The 26040-nt window shown below is 36.8% G+C and overlaps 1 protein-coding gene across 1 annotated transcript; it reads left to right on the top strand.

Annotated features, from left to right (window-relative positions):
* The first annotated feature begins 542 nt into the window (after nt 1–542).
* Nucleotides 543–23089, top strand: C1H13orf42 (chromosome 1 C13orf42 homolog). Its single transcript, XM_074189295.1, has 4 exons — nt 543–959; nt 19479–19626; nt 21584–21824; nt 22767–23089. Exons 1-4 carry the CDS (start codon nt 543–545, stop codon nt 22939–22941), a joined length of 981 nt encoding a protein of 326 aa, XP_074045396.1. The 3' UTR covers nt 22942–23089.
* The last annotated feature ends 2951 nt before the right edge of the window (nt 23090–26040 follow it).

Here is a 26040-nt window from a genome sequence, read left to right as displayed (position 1 = left end):
GGTGCTGAGTTTAATCCTTATCCAACTGGATTTCATTTTTGGACTCAAGAATTACTTCTTCAGGACCATGGTCAGCACAGAAAATGCAGTTCTGTAAAGCTGAAATAAAATTGATCAAGGCAACATCTTCATTATATAACGGTGACTGAAATGAAAGGGAACAATGAAATGAAAATGAACTCTCTGGCTTCAGTTATCTGACTTGGGGGCTTTTTTGATGGAAGGTAACCAGAAGATATTTGCACTATTTACCTCTTTGAAGCCACAAAAAAAATGCCTAAGTGTTCTTTGACACCCATTGGGCACTATTTTATTCTTTCAGATTGTTTATGCTGTCATTAGTTATTAAATATAAATGTTTCATATCTGACCCATGCTCCAGTCAACTACCTAACAGAGTTTTCATACACTGAGACTCATGAGTCTGCTTGTTTTCCGATAAAAGGCAAAGGGTATGGAAGCAGACCACCTTGCCCCGCTTTAGCTCCAGTGACTGAAGGGGCAGACGTCTAGGAGTCACCAAGAGAGGGAAGCAGCGCACCATGTTTAGAAAAATTCATTCCATCTTTCAGTCCAATACTCAGAGAAAGTCCCTGACTGATGAAAGCCCGTACTATGATGGAACCAGCCCAACTGTAAGACTGATCCGCAGTAGCTCTGTGTATGTTGTAGGAGGAAATGGGGAGAAATTCAGTGAGTCCTTAAAAAAATACAAAAGCACCACCTGCATTGACACCAGCATGTACTATCAGCAGAATGAAGAGGATCAGGCATGGGCCTACTCCCGGACTCAGGACTGCTTACAGTATTTACAGGACCTGTTAGCCTTGAGGAAAAAATATCTCAACAGCCTTGATGAACTGAAAGCCAGCCGTACCCATGGGATTTCCTCAACTTCTTCCAAATCTTCCAAGGGAGGAAAAAAACATTTTTCCCCATTACCTCTTAAGGAATGTAAGGTAGGCACAACTACATCATGGTAGGTAGATATAATTCTTTTCAATTGTCCAGCATAATTTTTTCCTGAGCATTACCTGTTTGTTTTTCTCTTTCACTATTCAGTTCATTTACTTAATGACTGAATATTTGCCAATTTATTCCTCATAGAACTCCCTTTTCTTTTCCCCACTCTGAGGAATAAGGGCTACATTCATGTTTATTTTAATACTGGGGAAACTGAGACAGATAACTGCATCTACACAATATCTGACATTCGGATGAAAAATAAAAATTCAGATAAAATCAGATATTTCCAGGATTCCAAATTTGTTATGATATAAACCAGGCTGGAGAGTTAATTTTAGGGCTCCTCTTTAATCCAGGTGTTTTGAGGGTATTTCCAAGAACACAGAGATAGCCAGTGACTCACATAGAATCCAGAGTCAGTATATAGAAAGAGGGAAGAACTCAAATTCAGGAGAAACCTATAATTCTTGGAATGCCTTTAATTTATTCTATGTTCTATATTTTAAAAAGATGACCTTCACAAACCTTGCTTCATTTTGTCCTTATAAAAGGCGTGATAAGTAGAGCAGGTATTATCCCTATTTTGTGAGGTCATGGAGACTGAAAGAGATGCTAGATCTCGTGACTCCTGTTGAATCACGTCTTTCATCCCTTATATGTTCAGCTTTGTAGACCTGAAACTGATCATGCACTAGGGTTTGAATCTCTGTTACTGCATTCTCTTTTGTATTTTCATTTCTTTTTTACCCAGTGATTAGGCTATAAACCACTCTGGGTCAAGTTTTGTATTTTCTGCTTTGTAACTCTCTATAGCATTGTACACACAGTGCACACTCAATGAATGTTGAATGGTTGATTGACTGACTGCCAAATCTCAAGTGTCATGGGTCAGTCTGACTAATTTAAACTGCCTTTCTTTAATTCCAAAGAGGAGCAGTTCAGAGAATTATTTGCACACTCTGCAAGTAGGCCAGTAGGTCCCTGTACTTGTACAAGAAGAGGAAGAATGACTTGCAGCATCCTCTTGGGGTTCCATGCTTGTTATATCATTCTAGGTGTACCATGCTATAATGAAAAGAACCCATTTTGGAGTCAGAGGACCTATAGTTAAATCATACTTCTAATGCTAAGTGTGTGACTTAGGAAAATTTATTCAGGTTCACTGACCTCAAGTTTCCTCTTCTGTAAAGTGAGGAGATTGGATTATATGGATTCTGAGGTCTATTATGAGCTACAATACAATAATTTTACTTCCAGAAAGATTTGGTTGATATTGCTAGGGATGTTAAATATCAATATATTGCTGAGTGAATCCCCTTCCTCTTGCTTTTTTCTCTTACTCCTTTGTCCCTCTGAAGGGAATTGGGTGGAATAGAAATGGGAACCATGATATGGATATGGGATAGAATTTACAGGATCTGGAGAATTGTGTGAAGATTGTAATAAAACTTTGGAAGTTCTTCAAAAATTATCTCACTTCCCTCCATGTCAGACATCTATTGGGAAGCAGTTTTTAGGGACCAAAGATTACAGAGAACACAGTTTGTGTTCATCATGTTCCTTCTAGCTCCCTTGAAGTCTGGAAGGATGTCATTTCTTATTTTTGTGTCTCCTATAACACAATACATTGCTTATAGTTGTAGGTATTTTAAAAATGCTTGCTAAATTGAATCATGTTAATCATTTAGGAATAACTACATAATTTCATTTTCTTTTCTAGATTGTAAACTCTTTGGTGAAGAGACCCTATTTTACTCATTATTATGTTACACATCATGCCAAGTTTAGATCTCTGCAAATAGTAGGGAACCAATAAATATTGAATCAAGATTAATTTAGTTGAGTGCATTATTCTATCACCTCCTTGTGATCATGTGGGAAGTGTCCATCCTTTGTGTTTTTTTCAAGATTTATTGGCAGCCTCTGGCAATTGGTGTTTTATGAAAAAAATTCCCAGTGGCCTGTGGTGCTGCATCTAGAAGCATTTTAGTAAGGCTTTCAGAATGGGAAAATCAAGTTCATAGGTTCCAAGAAGGAATTTACCTGTCTGTCTCAGATTCAACAACTATCTACCTAAAATATTTAGTAAGAATGAACTGTGTTTAGAACACTGGGGTGAGACAAAAATCTTAATTAAGATATCATCCTTTCCCTCATGGAGTTTGTAGTCAACAAATTACAACAAATTACAATACAAAATAGTACATGGTAAGAACTTTGTAGAGGATACAACAGTATGCTAATGTTTCTCTTAAAAGAAACATCTAACATCCCTCAATGTTGCAAGGAGAATGTGGTAGTTACAGAAAATAGGCACCTGCATATTTTGTAAAAAGGCTGGTAATTTGTAACCACATGGACAAAAGTTACTTCACGAATAATTGAGTCCATGTCTTGTAAAATACTGTTGTTTCAGTTTTCTGATAAGAAACTTACTTGTAGAGATTCAGTTTAATTCCGTTCAACAAATATTTATTAAGCACTGGACTAAGCATCACAGATTAAACAGGCAAACAATGAAGTGGTTTTTCCCCTCAAAAAGCTTACAATCTTGGGAGACTTTCTGAATTGCATATATAAAAGTATAATAAAATATTATCTTAATTCTCGCTGAGTATTGCTCGAAGGAAGATGGGTTCTGAGTAATGAGCTGAGGAGAGAATGCATTTTGGGCATCCGTAATGATCACCTTTGGGAAAGTACAGATGCTAGAGATGGAGGAGCTTTAGAAGCTTGAGAAAGAGCTGTTTTTAGAATGAACTCACCCACAAAAATATATTGACATAAACTGGCAGTAATAATTCATTGAAGATCTTCTAAAAGCTTAGATCCAATTAAATCTCAAACTCTCAGAGTTCCCAAGAAAATGGAACTCAGGATCAAGATTACTATTCAGGAAATGAATTAGGTCATTTTTAAAAGAGAAAGGATGGAAAAGAGGGCGGGGGGAAAGGAAGGAGGGAGGGAAGGAAGGAAGATAGGAGGGAAGGAGGGAACGAAGAAAGAAGGGAAGGAGAAAGGGAAGGAAGGAGGAAAGGAAGGAGGGAGAGAGGGAAGAAGGGTGGGAGGGTCATGAGGGCATTGACCCCTTGAAAAAATGAGAGTGAGAACTATCATAAAGGAGCTAAATGAGAACTCAAGATAAATTTTATTTATTTTACAGTTTTCTTTTGATCTAGTACTTTTAATGATCTAGATCAAGTGGCCATCTAACTTGGGTCATAACATATCATATATGAGGAATGAGGAATGACAAGGCTTCACTCAGCCTGTTGATGGGATAAAGTATTATTGATGCTTTTTGTTTTTAATATTATGGTAATTTCTAACAACCCTCTTACCAAGTACCCACCAAAAGTCACAGAAAACTAATCAACACAGGAAAACAGCTGATATCATATACATTATTTCACACCCCTCTTTAAGAAAAGTGAGGGATGCTCATTTTCCTCTCCTCTCTGGGAACAAGGCAAATCATTATAATTACATGATTCATCATTTTATTTCTCTTTCTCTTTCCAATATTGTTGCCATTTTCTAAGTTCTGCTCTTTTCAGTCTTTATCAGTTCATACATGTCTTCCCATATGTCTTGAAATTTCTCACATTTGTCATCTTTTCTAGTACATCTAGTACATTATCTATTTCTTTACTGCCATGAATGTTTTCTAATTTTATTTAAAATTTTTTTCATTTCTTTTAATTATATGTAAATATGGTTTCATCATTCATTTTTTGTAAGGTTTTGAGTTTCACATTTTTCTTCCTTCCTCCCTTCACTCTCCCCTCCTCTTGATGGCAAATAATTTACTATAGGTTGTAGAGGTACAACTATGTTAAACATATTGTGAAAGAAGAATCATAACAAAAGGGGGAAAAATCATGCCATGAATGAAAAACACTCTTTAAATCTGAATTGTTCAATCAACACGATTCCATTCTTTGCCTTTCTCTCAGATGATTGAGTTAATGAGAAATATTTTTGTCAAAGTCTACTCATGTAAGTCATAGAGATGGACACTGTGGGATAGTTTTGTAGGGAGACCTCCACTTACCCATGGAAAACACAACAGAATCATCAGCACTTGCCCTTGAGTCACTTCAACAGTTATAGCATTGCCCCTCTTCCTTCTCTTTATTTTTGCTTTTGGGGAGCTAAATTACAGCATTACTGATTGGCATCATCTAACTGGTGAGGTGGTGAAAGGAGGGTTTTCCCCCCTCCTTCTTGTGCCTTAGAAGGTGTGTGACAAGCACTCTTCTTTGCACCAATTTTTCTTTCAAAACTCATCTCTTTTTTTTCAGAAAGCTTTCCCTGATTATTTCTACCCAATTTTGATTAATTTTCTATTCTGACTCTTCACAGTTCTTATGTTTAAACTTATAATTTAATGGAATTTGTTGATTTGATGACTGAAAACTATTTTAAAGATTTAATGGACTTCCAATCAGATCATACAGAGTCAACTTAGACACTTCTCTGATGGGGAATATACATATTTAGGGTGTCCCAAAAATATTAGTAGTCTTAAGCCATTAAAGGTTTAAACCACACTAAGACTTTTGAGACACCCTATAGGTATTTCAATATTTAACAAATTTTTGATTTTTTTTCATTGTGAGTTTTCTTTTTAGTCAGGATTACACTATCTCTTGGACTAAGTCTGCTAATTTTTGTTTCCCCCAAATTTTACAAATATATATACATATATACACATATGCATGTTTATTTAGACACATGCATGTATACATATATCTACAGCATATATCTATGTGTATACATAATATAATATAGATGTATATACCATGTTGACTGTATAGTATACACATATCAATACACTATGTTGTAGTCTAGATGTCTATGCTATATAGTATATGATATTATATATGTATATACATATACACTCACATATATACCTATGGTTTATATAAATATACATGTATACTAAATTTCAATATACTTTCAGTCTTTTACTATATCCTGCCATATATAGTATATGACACACATACATATGTATGTATGTATGTATGTATTTTAGGGTTTTTTGCAAGGCAGTGGGGTTTAAGTGGCTTGCCCAAGGCCACACAGCTAGGTAATTATTAAATGTCTGAGGTCGGATTTGAACTCAGGTACTCCTGACTCCAGGGCTGGTACTCTATCCACTGAGCCACCTAGCCACCCCACCACATATATTTTTGTTCAGTCATTTGAGTCACGTCTAACTCTTAGTGACCTCCATTTGGAGTTTTTTGGCAAAGGTACTAGAATTAGCAGATCTCAGTTGAATTCAGTCTTTGTCACTTATTAATCAAGTAAGAGCAGATCACTGTCCCTCTAGTCCTCAGTTCCCTTCTCTATAAAAATGGTTGTACTAGATTGCCTCTATGGTCTTTTATAACTCCAAATATTTCCTCTAGTAGGTGCATCAAATGGCCCCTGTGAGATAGCTCTGGCCACCTGATCATAGTTTTCCCACCACCTTAAAGAAGAGAAGAGTCCAGAATTCTGAGATTAAGGGAAATCGGGGGGGGGGGGGGTTAACTGCAAGTTTAGAAAAAAGGATACAAATAGTCCAAATAACATTAAAAATCTGCGTAAGAAAGCCAGTGGGCTTTGGTTTGAAAAGTTGCACTCTATTACTTGTGTGAAAAAAAAAAAAGTAATTTGAAAGGCAGATCTGTGGAGGGCATGAAGATTTGAAAGGGGTAATTCTGAAAAACCGCTGGAGGCTGAGTATGAACAGCAAATTGGATGAGAGCCTGTCATGTGATAGGGCAGAAGAAAAAGCCCATTCTATTTAGAACTGCCTGTAGGGTTGCACAAAAGTGTCATTGCGTCATGGAATGCTGTCCTTTTGCTGAGAGTGACACTAGCAACCTTAATGATGGAATGCAGGTTTCTTGGTTTAGTGAAGAGATAAACCCATGGCAGCCATCCAGATAAGAAGGGAAAATGCCAAAGAGAAAAGGCAAGATTGATTGAGAAGCAATGTCTGGGACGGACACTGGAAACTCCCCATATCAGTATGGGTTCTAAAGGTGAATTCAATATAGGTTAAGTCTTTCTTGGACCTCATCCATCTAAAGGAGTTTAGTTACTAAAGTACCTTGACAACCTCTGTATAAAAGAGATACTGTTTTACAGTGAAAAGAATCTGAAATAGGCATCAGAATACCCAAGCTTTCATCCTAGCCCTTACCAGCCATCCAATCTTTGGCAAGGTTCTTTCTGTGCCCAGTTTCTTTGTCTGTATGTAATCTGTGGATCAGAATGCTGATTCTGTGATTCAATCTCCTGTTTTTTCCCCGACATTTCATCTTAGAGACGTCTTCTTGCCTTTGTATACCACAGTTGCTTTATTTGTACATAGCCTATTTACTGGAATGCTAAAATGCTAGGTTCATATGTTCAATCTTAGAGGATAAACCCTACAATTCTACCTCTACCTACTATAGGTTGGATATAATTCATGTCTAGGTACTTGGAGACACAAATATGATAACTGCCCAGAATTCGAACAAATATTCAAAATTTTTAAAAAGTTCATCAGATATAGGACAGTCTTTATTCTGTCTCATAGAAAATGCCAAAAATATATATCCTAAGGGCTACCAAAATTTAGAAAGTAGTTGGTCTAGAATAGAATAACTTTAAGTACTGCATCACAGGGAAATTCCAAGGGAACCACAGAGTTCAGAGCTGTAAAATTTCCAGTGGCTGACAGGAACACTGTCTATGCATGAAGCACCCTTCCTAGGCCATAATAATTAATAATAATAACAATAATAATAATACTAGTCTTCATATTATATCTACTATATATAAAGTACTGTGCTAAACACTTTACAAATATTATCAAGAAACTCAAAAACGGAAATGTGGGAAGTAGGTACTATTGTTGCTCCCTTTTTACAAGAGAAGTCACTTGCCCAAGATGCTGCTATCTGAATGTCAGTGTCTGAGGCTAAATTTGAACTCAGGTCTTCCTGACTCCAGGCCAAGTGCTCTATCCATTGTTCTACCTAATTGTTTGGTTATAGTGTGTTATGATCACTAAGAGATAATATAGCTTAAAGGGTAGAGTAAAGGACCCAGAGGCAAGAAGACCTAGGTTTAAATCTCATCTCTGATATTTGCTATGTGACCATGGGCAAGTCATCTTGTTCATTAAAATAAATGTTTAAGCTTTAGTTTCTTTTTCTTCAAAACAAGATGATAGAACTTGGGTGGGGGGATCTTTAGGCCTTTTCTTGATGTAGTGTCTGCTCATCAGGATCCTGTTTCCATTTTTATTTTTGCAGCCATTGCACCCAAGGAATTTCTTTTTGTGCAAACATAGCAAAGCATTTTCTCCTTCTATTCCTTCTTTAGACTACATACATTCCATCTCCAAAAGTCTTAGAGTAGTTTTAATAGTTTGAATCTGTACTTAAATAAATTAACAGTTAAAACCTAAGTTTTAGTTTTATTAGTGTTATTTTAAATTGTAAAGCTAGTAAAAGTGCACCTGCTGCTCTCTATTCCCAGGTTCCATACCTGTTCTGCTCTCTATCTCTCTCTCTCTCTCTCTGTTACTTTATCTGCCATCATCATTTCATTCTATAATTTCCTTTCCTGACATTCTCCTTTATCTTAGTAAAGAAAACAGAAAAGAGTATTTCTCTGAGTTTTCTTGGCAGTATATAGACCCTTTTACACTTTCCTTTGATGGTGATCTGATGTAAATTAGTAGGAATCCTCAGACTAATGATTGGCTTGGAGATGTAGAGGGAGATTCGAGGAGAGAGGATGGTTATGAGGTGAAATGCTTAATAAGCATATCATAAACAAACATATCATAAGGAAGAGACTATTCCATTCTTTAAGCTCAGCTAACTTTAAACAGGAACAATTTAATTATTTGACTTAGACATCAAGAATCTCTAAATAACTTGTAAGAGCAACCAATACCTAGAATTGTAAGAGTAAAGAACATTTTTACCAAGAAAAAAACAAAATTTGAACTGTGAACTATTCAATGTCATTATTGATAAGAATATCAAACAAACACTCACATGCACCCCAGAGAGGCAGATTGAATGGTCCAAGCAAGCATCTTTGGATTGCCAGAAAAATCAGAAGACAGTGGAAAACTTTAGAGCATACAAAACAAGGTAACTGCAAAAGGTTGAAGTCCTTAGAAAGCACTGTTGGGGTGATGGGAAGTCTTGTTTCATGTACGTACTATCTGAAAAAGTTGGTGATTCCCTTATACCTAAATTGTGGGAGCCATCAAGCAGTCTAGATTGGTTTCTAGGGTCTGGAGCAAGAGTTGAGCCAAGTCAAGAATTCTTCTGGATCTGACAGAGATGGAACTATCTGCCTTCTTATTTATTATTTTAACAATTTCTACAATTTTTTTAATATACATTTCTTTTTGGTTTGTATTAAACAAAAAATTAAAATAGCACATAGAAAAACCAAGAAAACATTAAAAAATGGCCAAAGATAGCCTTGGAATATAGAACTCCAACAAGGGGGGGAGAGAAAGGTAAAGAGAAAATGATTTGGAGATTATTATATTGCAAGATTAAACAGTGATGTTAAAAAAAGAAGAAACAGTGACACTATAACCTAAATTTCAATATCTGCAAGTATTAAGTATTTTCACTTCTTCCCAGTTGCTTTTCTTGCTAATTTCTGAGCTGCAACATTACCTTCATCTTTTGAATAAGCAGGTATATAATTCCACTCAACATTCATGCCCCGAGTCAGATTATCCAGTTTATAAGCTCAGCTAACTTTAGAAGCAATTGAATTGTCTCTACAAAGATAATACATAGCTAAGGTTTGATTCCTCCTTTTTTTATTATGAATTAGAAATTCACCAATAGACATGACAATGTTTTCACCCTCAAAGAAATCCAGAAAATGGTGATTATACAAGAAACCATAAATCCACAACAAATAGCTTGTTCCTTTTACTGTTTATTAACTGTAAAATGGTTAATTCCAACATTACTCTGCCTATGGGTGTCCCACCTCTCCCAAACTCCTCTCTCGTCTCCTATGTATTTTTAAAATGTGTCATTTATATATTCTTTATAATGCTCCCTTATATGAATCATGATAATAACCTCCTTATTATCACCCATTCTCCACCCCTGCATATGAAGCCCTTCCTTGTAACAAAGAATTATAGCCAAGCAACATATTTTTGTGTTCTTATCATCATGACTGGGAGGGTTCACCTTTGAATCCAGCTAGGTGATTTAAAAAAGCTTAAAGATTGCCACCTAGAGCCACAGACTTGGGGACAGAAGGACATGTGCTTTGGTTTGCTCTAGCATAATGCTCAGGATTGATGCTTCATCACTGAATTGAGTAATGGCTAGAAAGCCTGAAAAGCAGGGAGATGTGACTGAAAGAACATCAGACTTGGGAAGCAAGATTCAGGTTCAAATCTCCTCTCCAGCACTTATTATCAATGTGACCAATAACAAGTCACTTAGAAGATCCTCTAAGCCTCAGTTTCTTCATATGTAAGTTGAAGATAATAATAATGAACTGCCTTAAGGATTCTTGTGTTCCCTTCCCTTCCCTTCCTGATCATAAATGTGGAAAAAAGGGAATAAAGGGTACAGAATGACAAAGAGGTTGGAAGCCTGAAAGATTATATTTGGGAAGTGCTTTTGTAAATCTGAAAGCAGTTAACAATTATAGGATTTATAGCTAGAAGGATCCTTAGAGAAGCTCTAATCCAATGCCCTCTTTTTACAAATGAGTAAACCGAGTCCCAGAAAGGGGAAGTTGTTTTGACCATAATCCCAAAGCTTATAAATATTCATCCTAAGATTATTCTAAGCCTTCTGATTCTCAAATCCTGTGGTCTTATTTCCATACTGCAGCTGCTTTATTATCATAATAGCGACCAGTGTTTGTACAGCACTTTGAACTTTGCAGAATATTTTCCATATATTATCTCATTTGAACCTCTTGATCAATCTGAGAAATTAGTGTAGGTATGACTCTTCCCATTTTAGAGATAGGGAAACTGAGGCTGCAAGAAGGTAATGTGACTTGACAGGGTTACACATCTAGTCAGGATTCCTAAAGCAGGTTTCCAACTCAGTTCTTTTTGTTTCCATGTCAACACTATCCACAATGCCTCTCAGTTTCCTCTTGTGCTGAGAGGGATAGAGGGAGGGAACCTGCTACAGATACTACCCTTTCAATGACTAATGAATTGATTGGACTCAATCCATCTGACCAGGGAGAGGAGGAAAGATGACCAACTTATGAAAAGAAGGTCTTTCCCTGGGAAGAACAGATCTCCGATATTGAAGTCTTGGTCTCTCAGTTTCAGATTGTTCAGGCATAAATAATGTTCGGTTAATGATGTATTATTGCCAGTTTTTCGCTTTTAATTCACAATTAGGATTCAAATGTTCTTCCAACAGAAATACTTTTTATTTTGGTGAAGGGATGAATAACCCACCAGAGGCTTCTCAAGTAGACCCAGAAGACCAGTCTGTTCTAGGTTCATGAGTTTACTTCTCTACATTTCCAGGTGTGACTGGAAACACAGTATGAGGAAAGGAAAAAGCCTGAAGTTTCTCCTGAGATCTCTTGAAGCCTATATAGGTTTAAAGCCAATGAATTTTGGAAGCCAGTAAAATGCTTCCATGTTCAGAGTAATAGACTGGACTGCAGCTTTGAGACCAGGCTGGCAAACTTTTGAGAGCACAAAGGATGCTGATAATATAGATTTTAAACCCAAGCTGAGATACATAGATAGATCAATGGTCTGATGGTGATTTATTTAATTAAAAGTTGACATGCAAGGGTGGCTAGGTGGCACAGTGGATAGAGCAACAGCCCTGGAGTCAGGAGGACCTGAGTTCAAATCCAACCTCAGACACTTTTAATTACCTAGCTGTGTGGCCTTGGGCAAGCCACTTAACCCTATTTGCCTTGCAAAAACCTAAAAGAAAAAAGTTTAGATGTAGAGATATCTCCCCAGGGATAGCTCCAAATAACTTATAAGTGGTTGTTCATGAGAATCCAGAGAAACAGCAGTAGCAACGCTATCTAGAGTAGGCTTCTACCCAACAATTGCATGAATAGTCAACAAGGTCAAACTCTTTTTTTTCCTATTGGGTGTTTTTGGTTGTCTTCTAAATGGAAGAGGTTGAAGTTTGTTTTCTTTAAGTGTCCAAAAGTTGAAACAAGACAATTTGTTTAGACTGCTTTGAGTCTAGTTCCATGTCAACCTTCCAGTCATTTAAAAATAAATAGCCCAGATCAAGTAGGGGTTAATTGGCAAACCACCTGGATGAAGGAGGCAGGGTTTCTGTGAAATTCTGCCTCTGGGATTATGAGACCTGGGTTCAAACCCAAACTCTTTCCTATTTGTATGACTTTGGTTAAGTCACTTAAATTCCCTAGACTTCATTTTCCTCATCTATAAAATAGAGTTGGATCAGATCACTTCTGAGATCACCTCTGCACCTACAACAATAAATGCTACAATTTCTAAAGCACTTTAAGATTGGCCAATTATTTCCTAAGCTCTTCATAACAATTCTCTGAAGGTTTGTTATTCTATCATTTTTCAGTCATGTCTGGCTCTTCGTGACCCCACTTGGAGTTTTCTTGGCAAAGATACTGAGACTCATTCACCATTTCCCTCTCCAGCTCATTTTGCAGATGAGGAAACTGAGACAACAGGTTGATTTGCCCAGGATTATTTAATTAGTAAAGTATCTGAAGTCAATTTTGAATTCAGGAAGATGATTCTTCCTGATTCTAAGCTCTAACCATTGTATCATCCAAGTCCCTAAACCATGAGGGAGGGAGGACCTATAGTTATCTCTTTACAAAGAAAGAATTTGAAAAAAAATGAAGCAGCTTATCTAGGATTATCCTGATGATAAATGTCTGAAGCAGGATTGGTATCCCAATCTTCCTAATTCTAAGCTACCTTGCTGCTTCTAATTATTGTTTTATGATGCTAAATGTAATACTTTGAAGGCAAGATTAATAAGAAGCATCATTTTTATAGCACTTTAAAGTTTGCTGAATGCATTTCCTTATATTATCTCATATAATCATTACTTTTGACCTGGAAAGTAGGGGTTATGGTCATCCCCATTTTACAGATGAAGAAACTAAGACAGAGTGTTTAAATGGCTTGCCCTGAGTCACGCAACCAGGAAGTGTCTGAGGCAAAATTTGAACTCAGGTCCTCCTCACTCCAGGTCCAATATAGTATCCTTTGTACTATCTCTCTCTCTCTCTCTCTCTCTCTCTCTCTCTCTCTCTCTCTCTCTCCCTCTTTTAGGTTTTTGCAAGGCAAACGGGGTTAAGTGGCTTGCTCAAGGCCACACAGCTAGGTAATTAAGTGTCTGAAGCTGAATTTGAACCCAGGTATTCCTGACTCCATGGCCGGTACTTTATCGGCTACACCACCTAGCCACCCCTACTATCTTTCTTGATTGAGATATCTTCTTTAAACACAACATATTAAAGGTTGTCCTTTATTAGAGACTTCCCAGCATTGCAAGAAATTATAAACTAATAGTTCTTTTCCCTCTAGGGTCAGCCTAAGTGGTTCATATTATATTTCCTGCTGTCTATTTTATCCTCCACAGACTTTTCTATCTCTTAGCCATAAATGTAATATTTCAATGCAATTAAAATAACTTTTTTACATATGAAGAAATTTCTGGAGCAAAAATAAGGGATGAACAGAGACAGAAAGTCAGAAGACTTTGGGATCAAAGGTGTACTGGCAGATGTTTAACAACTCTGGGGGAAAATACATGCACAGGACATTTAAAAATTTAATTTACTTTTTCCCCATCTCTTTCTCAAGTCTACTCTAGGCAATGCACATAATAATAAAATCGAGCTCTTATTTGTAGTTTTTACTGATTTCTGAAGTGTAAGGTTCACAGTGACAGTTTAACAGCCAGCTCACACTGGCAGGTTTGAGCTGACTCCAGCACACCTTGCCTAAGGCCGAGTCTTGGCTCTGTCTTTTATTAGATATATGTCCTCAGGCAAATTACAACTTCTTTTAAGGCCTCATCTTGAGACCCTCTCTGGCTCTCAAGTTCTATAATCTGTGAGATAAGCTCAGAAACACAGTTATAATTGAATGTCAGATATAGCAAATGAGAGCTAGCAAATCTGAACAGGCTTACTACTCAAAGCCAACAGTGGCTAAGCTTGGAGTGCTTAGATGGCTTCACTCCCTTCTCCTCCTTTTCTAATAAAAATGCCTCCCAAGACTGTTGTTCCTGTTTCATGATTCAGTAAAAACATACTTAGAAAATGACCTGGTTGAAGAGGGAATCTGTCCAAATTACCCCTTTTGTATGGATTTGTGGGTAGCCTTTTCAAGCAAGTTTCAGTTTATCTAAAAAGCTTAGATGCCTGCAAAGGCATCTTTATATTCTTATGACAAAGAAAAATGATTAATTGCAGTCCAGATCCAAGAGCACACTTTGTAAATATTAAAGGAAAAAAGGCAACCTATTTAAAAATAGTTCCATAGAAATATAAATTTCATATATTTGGACACATGTGTGGGGGCAGCATGTCAGAGAGCATAGAGTCAACTTTGCAGCTACGAATTTACTGTCATTATTCATGTCTGACTCTTGGTGTCTCCATAGACCACATTGTCCGTGAGGTTTTCTTGGCAAAGATACTGGAGTGGTTTGTCATTTCTTTCATTTTATAGATGAGGAAACTGAGGCAAATGGGTTAAGTGACTTGCCCAGGATCACAGAGTTAGTAAGCGTCTGAGACTAGATTTGAATTCTGTTCTTCTTGACTCCAGGTCCAGTACTCTAATCTACTAAGCCAGCTATCTGGGTTCAAATGTGACCTACACATACTACTTGTATGACTGTGAGCTTAACCTCTCAGACCTCTAGGCCAGAGGTATCAAACATGAAGGTTGGAGGGTACATGAGGCCAATATTCTCCAATGGTGCTCAAATCATATTAAAATGAAATTGGAAAATAGATTTTTTTAAAAAAATGAATAATTGAAAACTATCTTTGCATGTAACTGGAAAAAATAAAATAAAATAGCATTTAAAAAAACAACAAAATATAGATAATGCTAATATGTGATTGTTAATATGAGCCTGTAGGGATCCTTATAATTAGTGACCTCATTTCTATCTGAGTAAGACACCACTGCTCCATTCATCTCCTTAAGACTAGAAATTAAAAAAAAAAACCATGGCAACAGCATTGGTAGGAAGCTTCCTTACCTGGGTGTTTTCTATTGTAAGATCAGTCCTTATCTTCTATTTATACATAGATGTATATTTATATGCATACACATGCACAAACACAGAGAAATATCATCACATTTCCCACCATACCAAGCCACAATTTTTACTCTTGTACAACTTTGACTGCAACATTTCCCACATGAAATTTAAAAAATTTAAATCTATAATTGCTTATGTCAATCTGAACTGTTACATATTTTGTTTTCTGTTTTTAGATTTAGCTACTTATATTCTTAATAGTTTAGTCTTCTTATTAATCCACATGCAGATTGCAGCTTATCTATCTATCTATCTATCTACTCATTTATTTACTTATTTAGGTGACTAGGTAGCACAGTAGATTGGAAACTGGGTCTCAGAGTCAGGAAGACTGAAGGTCAAATTAAGTTTAAGATACTTACTACCTGTGCGCCTTGGGCAAGTCTCTTAGTCTTTGTGTACTTCAGTCTCCCCATCTGTAAAATGAAGATAATCAGACATAATAATACCTCCTAGGGTTGTTGGGAAGATCAAATGAGATAATAACTGTAAAGAGCTTAACATAGTGTCTGGCATATAATAAACCTATAAATGCTGCTTATATAAATAGTTGCTATTATTACTGTTATTTTGTTTTCTATTGTAACTTATTCATATTATTTATGCTATAACTCTCATAACATTAAGAGGCTATGAGGCCTGATAGAAAACCTCCCAGATTCAGAATCAGAAGATCTCATTGGAATCTGGGATCTACAACTACTTGCTGGGCAAGCTCGAGCAGGTCATTTAACTCCTGGTACAATTAAGATAATACCACCTGCCTCACAGGGTTGATGTATGATAAGTTCTTTGCAAACTGCAAAGCAATATATAACTGTGAACTATTAGTGGTGAAACATCTAGTGCCCCCTGAATGCTGCCTCAGGATTAAGGTCCTTTGTGGGAATGGATAAATAATCATTCAAAAATTATAGTTCATGTTCCCCCCACTGGAACATCTCTTTCATTAGCCAACCAGAAGACATGTAAACTCAAACCAGAAGACATTTTATTAAATAGCATAGTAGTATGTTAACAAAAAAGATCCCTCCTCCCCCTTACTTCAGAGGATATATTCTCACACAAGTTAACATGAAAGCAGTAGGAGAAGAACCATGTGTCAGGGAAATGTGGCCATGACAATTCACACTTCAGAGGCTACTGCTCCCCATACTGGAAGTCCACCAGTGACCTCTAATGGTCCCTCCTGCAATAGGGTCCTCTGTTATTCTGTTCCTTCTTCCATGCCATTCTTTGCTAGATGTCTCTGCTTTCTATGGCCAGTTGTTGCTCGAACATTTACCCCACTGGGGAGAAGTCTAATAGTTTTTGTTATTACATAGCAACAAGGATTATTTAGCTCTTTTGTGATTTCATATCCTAGCCAACTGTAACCAGCCAGCTAGCTAGAGAAACTTTTATGTAAGTTTGCTTTTCAAATTCCTCTTCTCCTCCTGCTGCTACTTCAACTCTCTCAGTCTAATTTCTTACTTAAGTTAAGGCTGAACATTCATTTTAAATCCCATCATGCTTCTGGGTCACTAGGCTGGTTCTATTCCAGTCATCCCAAGGACTCCACTTAATGAAACTGCAAGGGAGCTAGGGTAAGGAGATTCTTTTCAAAGTTTCTAATGCCTTTGGTTACCAAGGAGAACAAATCTAGAGTTGGCTAAAAAAGACTGGGAGTAGTTGGTGAAGTTAGTAACATTTGCCTCTAGCAACTAAAATTATTTTACTACCCCATGTTGGTATTCTTATCCATGTATACCTTTCCTGAAAAATCATTAAAACTCTTTCTTTTGTTACCTCAACTCATTCAATAATAAGAATACAAATTTATAGAGTATATGTCAGAATCAATGTCTGAGGATAAGTTCAATTGAATCAGCAGAGACTGGTCACTAGGAGGCTGCTTATAAGATAATGACTTTTTCAGGCACAGCAGCTTATGATGTCCATAATTATAATCGAAACATATAACATTTAAAGTCTGCAAAGTGATTTGTATATATTATGTCATTTGAACTTCACAACAAACCCAAGAGGCAGGCATGAGAAAACTGAGGCTTAGAGAGGTTAAATATCTTGCTGGTTAAATGTCTTATATTGTTATAACAAATTGGTTATAGGAAAGAATTATTTTCAAGTCTTTTGATTCCAAGTCCAACATTCCATTTACCATATAGCATTACATTGTTGTCCAGCTATTTTTCAGTTGAGTTCAACTCTTTATCACTCCATTTGGAGTTTTCTTGGCAAAGATACTGCCTCATTTATCATTTCCTCCTACTACTCATTTTACAGATGAGGAAACTAAGGCAAAAGGGGTTAAATGACTAGTTCAGGGTCATGTAATTAGTGTCTAAGGTCAGATCTGAACTCAAGAAGATGAGTCCTCAGTGCTCTATCCATTGTCCCACCTAGCTGCCCCAACACTAAATTGTACCACCTCTACTAAGTTATGGAGGGACTCCAACCTGAACTAATGAAAGGCTTGCTCACTCCAGTGAAATCACTGATAATCTGAAATATGTTGAAATGTCATCACCTATAAAGTACTTTTCATATATCTTCTTTTTTTGATCACAACAACATAATAGTTAGTACAAGTATTTTGCCTATTTCATAACCATAGAGATGGAGAATTAGAGATTTGACCAAGGGTTGTAAAACTAGTAAGCTGTAGAATCAACTCAGAATTTCTGACTCCAAATCTAGCTCCAAAATTATATGACTTCAATTCTAGCTTTGTGATGCTCTTTTTCATTTCCTTTCTATACATTTCTTTTCTTCTATCCAGTAACAATGGTAACCTGTACAGAATCTAAGAGATTCAAGGAGATTGAGAAGCCATTGAATACACTAAGAAAGCTTTCAACATCTTAGTTTATAGTTACCCGAAGGTTAAAAGGGCCCAAGAGAATAGATAGTAGCTTAGAGGGTCATGTATCAAGAACTATCTTAAACAGTATATACCATAAAGAAATGGCAAACTTGAAAAATATGAACTGTTACTTTATTGGGGAGCGAATATACCTAGTGCCCCAGGGCAACTAGGCAGGTCTAGTAAATCATACATGGAAAAAGGTCAATGAAAACTCAAATGTGGTAACATAAGTAAAGCATTTTGAAAATCACGAAGTACTACAGGCATAGCTTAGAGATATTGTGGGTTTGGTTCTAGATCATCACAGATCATTGCAGCAAAATGAGTCACATGAATTTTTTGATTTCCTAGTATGCATATAAAGGTTATATTTATCCTATATTGTCATCTATTAAGTGTGCAATGGCATTATGTCTAAAATGTATTTTTCTTAACAAAAATACTTTATTGCTAAAAATTACTATCATCTGAACCTTCATCAAGTCATGATCTTTATACTGGTGAAGGGTCTTACCTCAATATTAATGGCTACTGATTGAACAGAGTGGTGACTGCTGAAGGTTGGGGTGACTGTGACTTTAAAAAAACAAATGAAGTTTTCTGTATCAGTTGATTCCTCTTTACACTTAAACACTTAGGGACCATGATAGAGCTTTTAATTGAACTAATTTCATTATTATTGTTTTTCAGGGAATAAGGTGTTCTCTGAGGAGAGGTTGGATCAGTGAAGCAGTTCGAACATACAACATTTATCAATTAAGTTTATCAACTTATATGGGCACAGTTCATGCTGTCCCGTGATCACTGATCACAGACCACCATAACAAATATTATCAGAATGAATAAGTTTGAAATATCGTAAGAATTATCAAAATGTGACACAGAGACACAATATGAGTACATGTTGTTGGAAAAATGGCACCAATAGACTTGTTTGTCCCAAGGTTGCTACAGACCTTCAATTTGTGACAAAAACATTATCTGCAAAAAGCAAGAAATGAAGAGCAATAAAATAAGATAAGCCTCTATATAAATACTAGCTATTATTATTAGCTGTAGGTTCTGAGGTGTCTTTCATGTTCTCTTCTTAAGATAGAGTTATTTTTCACTTGGGTAAAGTGATCTCTCCAGGAAATGTTTGTTGAAACACATCCTTTAAGTCCCATTGATTTGCAAATAGAAGACTCACTATTTCAATTTGAGACTATTATTACTCAGTTGAGTAGCAATTCAGTCTAGCAATATTTGTTTCTTAATATCTTGGATGATAGTGGCTCGGTGCCTTCTCATATCTTATTGCTATATTACAGAAAATAGCACCAAAGAAAGGCCCACGATTGAATGCAGATGTAATGGAAGCCATTGCTTTCTTCGATTCCATCATTGCTGAATTGGAGTCAGAGAAATATTCCCGAGCTCCTGTGGCAGAGTCCCCAAATGAAGATGTTGACTTTGATGGTAAATGCACTAAACATGCTGAAAATGAAATTCTACAGGTAGCAAAGGACATGGAGTGGGAGGTGAAATGGGACCATACAGTCTGCAGGTTGATGCTGCCATCTGTCTCTCAATCACCCTTCTAAATCTTCTATATCCTTCTTCCGCTGTCATTCAATTCAGCATTTATTAAGTATCTACTATGAGGTGCTTTGAATAAAGTGCCCAACTATTGACTATATTTCCACAACCTAATATGTTATCCACTTGCCTGGTAGAAAAGAAAGATGAATTTGAATAAGATTTGAAATTTGAGAACTTCACTTCAAATCTTAACTCTTTGACTTACTGCCTATATGTCCTTGGGCAAATCATAGCCTTTCTGGACCTCAATTTCCTTATTTTTAAAATGAGAGTGTCAGACTAGATGATTTCTGGCAATGCTTAACCCAAGATCCTATACTATACATAGAAGGGAGGAAGGAAACAAGACATGGTGATAAGCACTTTACAAATATCCCATTTAATCCTCATTATAACCTTGAGAGGAAGATTCTATTATTTTCCTCTTTTTACAGGGAAACCATGATAAATAGAGGTTAACAGACTTGCACCAGATATATAACTATCAGATATCTAAAATCATATCTGAATTATGGTCTTCCAGTTTCCAGGCTCAACACTATCTATTGTTGCCATAGTAACATAGTCCTTCCACAGACAAAGTTCAGGACAATCTCTGGTACATTTGAATTTAAAAAGAACTCCTATCCCCTACCACCTATTCTCAAAAAAGATAGAAGGAATCTTTTTTTTCTCAGAAGAGTGAATTAATTATTAGCAGTTTCCTAAGAGAACTGAGTGTGCAAGAGGAGATCAATTAAAAATTACTATTTACCTTTCATCAGCTTTGAAATATGATTTATCAATAGTGGTCTAATTAACTGGTGTTTTCTTTCCTGTATTTATTCAATCTAGAACCATTAAGGGATATGGTAGCATTTGGGGTAATTATTCCATAATTCTTGTGAAATATAGTGAATTAAACTTTTTGTTGTTGTTTCTTGTTGATTTGGCTTTCATGGCAATGTGGAGGATAATATGATCATTGTTGGATCCTATAAAATGTTCCCAAGCAATGCCCCTTCCCTAGATTTCCTAAGACTGAGATCTAGAGATTATGATTTGTTAAAGTTTCATGGAGATATAATGAGAGAATTATTCTTTTGTTTTGATTCTCAAAAGCTGAAAATAATGTTCTTTTTTTATTTAAATCTTTTTTTATAATGAGTTTAATAATAATTAACAAACATTTCAAGTACAAAAAAGAGATTTGTATATGAAACCACAAACTTCTGCTCAAACAGTTTACCTATTTTTCTGTTGCAAGGCAATGGGGTTAAGTGACTTGTTCAAGGTCACACAGCTAGATAATTATTAAGTGTCTGAGGTCAGATTTGAAGATAGTGCAGATGCTCTACCCACTGTGCCACCTAGCTGCCAGTTTACCCATTAAAAGCATACATTATAAGTTTTAGTAAGCAGGTAGGCGACTGAGTAGATAGAGTGCTGGGGCTGGAGTTGGGACAACTTGAGTTCAAATGTGTCGTCAGACACTTATTAGCTGTGTAGCCTTGGGTGAGTCATTTAATCTCTGTTTACTATTATCCACTGGAAAAGGAAGTTGCAAACCACACCAATATTCTTTCCAAGAAAATCCTATGGACAGCATTGGATTGCTATGACTCATGGAGTCATGAAAAGTTAGCTATGACTAAACAACAACAAAATCACCCTGTTTTTGTCCCCTTCTAAACTGACACCTTTGTCACCATCTCTCTACTTCTTCCCTCTCTCCCATAGGAGCACTCCCTTGTAATCAAAATAGTAAACACCTTCAACTTTTTAGCTACCTCCTTTACTGTCTTATTTTTGATTAGAGAATCATCTAATAGGTAATCCCTCCTTTTTTTTCCAGTGGCAACCAGCTCCCAGGAACACAGCTTGCATTCCAACTGGATCCTTCGGGCCCCTCGCAGGCACTCTGAAGACATCACATCTCATACCATTCGGATAGTGGAAAATCATCTTCGGAAAAACATTGAAAGGAGAACCATCAGCACTCAGAGGAGACTGGAGAGACATCCCATTTACTTGCCCAAGGCAGTGGAGGGTGCTTTCAATACTTTAAAATTTAAACCCAAGGCTAGTGAAAAAGAGTAAGTACTTAAAACATGGTTCTCAGTTTCTTTCTCCAGCTTATTTTTACCTATGAAGAAACTCATGCAAACAGTAGGATTAGATGACTTGTCCAGGGTCACACAGTTAGAATCTGAGATCACATTTGACCTCAGGTCTACCTGACTTCAGACTCAGAGCTCTATCCATTGTGCCACTAAGCTGCCCTAAGATAAAGTTTAACAATAATTTATGTCCCATTGCTTTAGTAGTTTTCTACACAACAAACTTGAGAGATAAGGAATGGGTGCTTGTGTTTTTTAATTTAGACATTTTTCACCAGTTTTGGGAACTCCCCAATGTGGAAATTTCCCTCAACTTTTCTGTATATTATAATTTTAGAATAATATAAATCCTTTCAATCAGAAGTTCCTAAAATGAGTAAAACCACAGATTCCATCCCTATCTCTAGTTTCGATGAGCTTCATCTGAGATTAAATATCGCCCTCACAGTCACACGAAGCATGTGTCAGAGACAAGACCTGAAAGCCTTCCTTCCTCCAAGGCTAGCTCTTTAACCACTCAAGGGTAGTATTTTCCTGTTTTACAAATGAAGACACTAAGACTCAGGGAAGTTAAATTACTCAACTTGAGCTGAAAGTTTATCTTTATTTTTGGTCTTTTCATCGAACAACATGATGTTTCTCTAAGCAGCAATGTCCCTAAACCACCCTTGCTTTACCTTTAAGTAATAACCACATTCTGAGGACAACAGCTAGAATTCTCTATGGATCTCCCCACTACTATAATTCCCCTCTTTCCATGCCAATAGTATATCATTAGTAGAAAAGTCCAACATTTGACAAAATGATCACTGTATTTCCAAGGAAATATTGAAAGTCAAAGGTTTCTTTAGGTCTGTGGTACTAGAGGGCAGCCCTAGATCAGATTTAACTGCTTTCTCTCTGCCTCCTTCCTTTCAGCCTGGGGACATCAAAGAAGATTCTTTTCAGTCTAACATGTGAAGAACCTGAGTGGGATACAGATTTCTTCTTCATGGAGTCAATGGCAGCATCAAGAGAAGAAAACTATGAGAAAGAGGTCCTCTCTCGACAGTGGTACCCTTCAGAGAGTCCTTGGCAACAGACTATGTACTGATAAAAGTTTTGATACTATTGGTCCCTCAGCTATGTTTTGGGGAGAAGCAGTTTGATGCTCCACTCAGCACAATGTGTTTGGCACAATTTAAGAAGAAAATACTTATGCTTCTTTGTAAAAAATAGCAACAAAAAGGCCTGGGATGGAATCATACACAGAGCAGCCTGGCTTCTCTTCCCAAGGCTTTGTACGCTCTTGTTGCCAAATAGACATGCCTAGCACCCCTCCTCTGCCTGGTTTTGGATGATTGTATAATGAAGGAAGGCATGAAGGCCAGTTCTCACACCTGGTTTCTCTGGGGACAGGTTGGAGTACTTCCTAGACCAGAAACCTCTTCTCACAATCTGCAAGACTCACTATTCTCATTAATTGTTCATCATTTTTCTCTTGTTCTGTCTGATGATCTAAGTTACCTTGTGTTCAAGTAGATATTAAGAACAGTGCTTTGAGCTTGGGCAAGGTACAGAGAAAGAACTCTTCTTCTGATCTACTGAAAAAGGTTTAAATTCTAGTCCTCCAAGCAAGCTTGTTAAGAACCTCCTTTCTCCTTGGCTCCTTCCAGAGCCCCTACCTGGGCTCTGAGAGGTCTCCTTTCTGTAGGTCCCCTCAGATCCAAGGGAAAATTTAGGAGATATTTATAGCGCCCCCCCCACCATGCTTCCATCTTCTTCCAAATTTCCTCTTTCATTCTAGGTAGAATTCAAGGGAACACTGACCCCTTCCTCCTCTTTAGTTGGTCCCAGGGAGGAGTCTGGATAAACTGCTTCAGGATAGAATAACTGTGCTTCTGTTTTGTACAGGAGGGTAGTCTTCATTTTTATACAATTCCTATCCACCCTCTGGCCCTCACTGATCCATTTTATCCATACTTGGATACTTGGAGGAGGAGAACCAGTGGGAAGAGAGATTAATTCTCTTTTTCCCATCTTCTTCAACTCAGTAAATGCATAGAAGATGTATGCAGCACCTTTAGATTTCCATCAGCCACAGGGAAGGGAAGGAATTCAGCGTTTAAATTGTCTTTACCTCTGAGAAAATTAGAATATATTAAACCCACTCATTCATCTTTGCTTCATTTCTGCACTAGACACTAGAACCAGGGACAGGGCAGAAGGACTCCTTTTAATATCCTTGGGGTCAAGTGCTGCATAGAATGTTTTAACCACAACAGACTCTTCAAGATCCTCATTGGTTCCTGGAGATGACATTTTCTTAAGAAGAGTTTTTTTTTTTTTAAAGTTTTAATTTTTGTGTATTTGAATGTATGACCCTAAACACTTTTCACTCTTTTACGCACAAATTTACATTTTGATTCTATTGCCTTCTTTGTTTTTTTTTTTTTTTATACAGCTTCCATTTGCAAGGAGAAAATTCTTGGAACTGTTTTTAATCTTGTCTCTTTTTTTTTTGAGTGCCAATTTCAAAGATGGGTTTTGTTGTTTTTGTTTGTTTTTTTACTGCTTATGCTAACACGGAGCTGCTTTTTACCAATACATTTCTGGAGAAACCAAACATTTTATTTCCTTCTGATAAATATATGTTTGGAGGACTTGGTGGTATTAGTCAGCAATATCATTCATAACACATCAACTAGCATGCTAGATAGAACAATAGACCTGGAATCAGGAAAACTTGAAATATAAATTAACTGTATAACCCTGGGCAAGTTATTTTCTGTCTGCCTCAGTTTCCTCATCTGCAAATGGTTATAATTATAATAGCAGCGTTGTTGTGAGATCAAGTGAGATAAAATATATAAAGTGCTTTGCAAACCTTATCTAAAATAACTATGCTTAAGCTCAAAATAATAAATGCTAATATTATTTGAGAATGGTAACAAAGAAATTACTGTGGGTATCAGTTTGTCCCTACCAGAGCAACAAAAGCCCCAGCATAATATTATTAAAGCAGGATGGGTTCTAAGAGTTCATTTATTCCAATACCCCTCATTTTACAGATTAGGAAACTGAGCCACCAAGGGAATTAAGTGACTTGCTCCCCAGGTCGCATAGATAAGAATGTTTGTCCTTCATTTTCAAAAAAGACCATAACATCAGGGAGGTAATGACATGACAAGCACATGAATTGGATTTGAGTGAGGGAGGGCTGTGCTAAGTCACCAGCCTCACTTTCCCCTCTGGAGCCATCTGGGTCCAGTGGCCAGATATGAACCAGGAACGACTGGAGATGGCCCTGGATGTGGGGTATAATCAGAGTTAAGTAACTTGTCCAAGGCTACATGGCTAGTATCAGAAGTTGGACTTGAACTCCCGCCCTCCTGATTCCAAGGCCAGTGCTCTATCCCCTGCAACATCTAGCTGCCCCAAGGTCACGTAGATAATAAATAATAGGATAGAGAATTTAGTTAATTTAGATGAAGTTTCTCTGATTCTAGATACCCTCTTTTTACCAAAAAAAAAAAAAGCTATTCCACCCACCCCCTAGCCAAACCGACTAGGATATCATGTGGAGAAGATGCATTGTATATAGTTTGCTTTTATAAATAAAGTAAAAAGCAACAAAGAACAGGAAGGAAGGGGTTGTGAGGACTCCCGGTTGCCTTTTTTTTTTTTTTAAATCTACTCTTATAGGAAATGAAACTTTGTTTTTTTTTCCTTTTCTTCTAAAGTTTTGTTATGTTTGCCCACTTTAAGAATATATATACAGATAGCCCTGAATGAAAATACCGTGATTCAGAAACAGAAGATATATGCCCTAAAATGATTTTTGGGTCTTGATTCTGAGGGGATGGGGCCAATGGCAAATTTTGGGAGCTGAATTTCAGATACTGTGGCTATTCACTAAGATTTTGTATGGGGATACTCCTTCTGGAAAGCATTATCATTGAATAGGTAAGATTTAATTCCCCAAGTTAACTGGTTTGATCCTCTACCCTCTGTCTTTCCAGAAATTCCCATTATCCATGACTGAATTAGTCAGGTAACCTTAGTGTCCCCATTTTGTTTCAAATTGCAGGACAATATCAGGTGTTTTTTTAAACTCTTAAAAAAATTAAGTGTTTATTTTTTTCCTTCTCATCTGCCCAGCTCCCCCAAACCCTTATAACAAATAGGCATCATCACACAAAACAAATTATTG

Source organism: Macrotis lagotis, chromosome 1 (assembly GCF_037893015.1).
Source record: "Macrotis lagotis isolate mMagLag1 chromosome 1, bilby.v1.9.chrom.fasta, whole genome shotgun sequence".
NCBI classification, from domain to species: Eukaryota; Metazoa; Chordata; class Mammalia; order Peramelemorphia; family Peramelidae; genus Macrotis; species Macrotis lagotis.
Note: the sequence above shows the minus strand (reverse complement) of the source record. Positions and strands in the feature narration are given on the sequence as shown.

Excerpts from the sequence above, each read along its gene's own strand:
- C1H13orf42 (XM_074189295.1), top strand. The coding sequence starts at position 543 with ATGTTTAGAAAAATTCATTCCATCTTTCAGTCCAATACTCAGAGAAAG. Across the intron at positions 960-19,478 it reads TACCTCTTAAGGAATGTAAG|AAAATAGCACCAAAGAAAGG; the intron begins GTAGGCACAACT and ends GCTATATTACAG. Across the intron at positions 21,825-22,766 it reads CCCAAGGCTAGTGAAAAAGA|CCTGGGGACATCAAAGAAGA; the intron begins GTAAGTACTTAA and ends CCTTCCTTTCAG.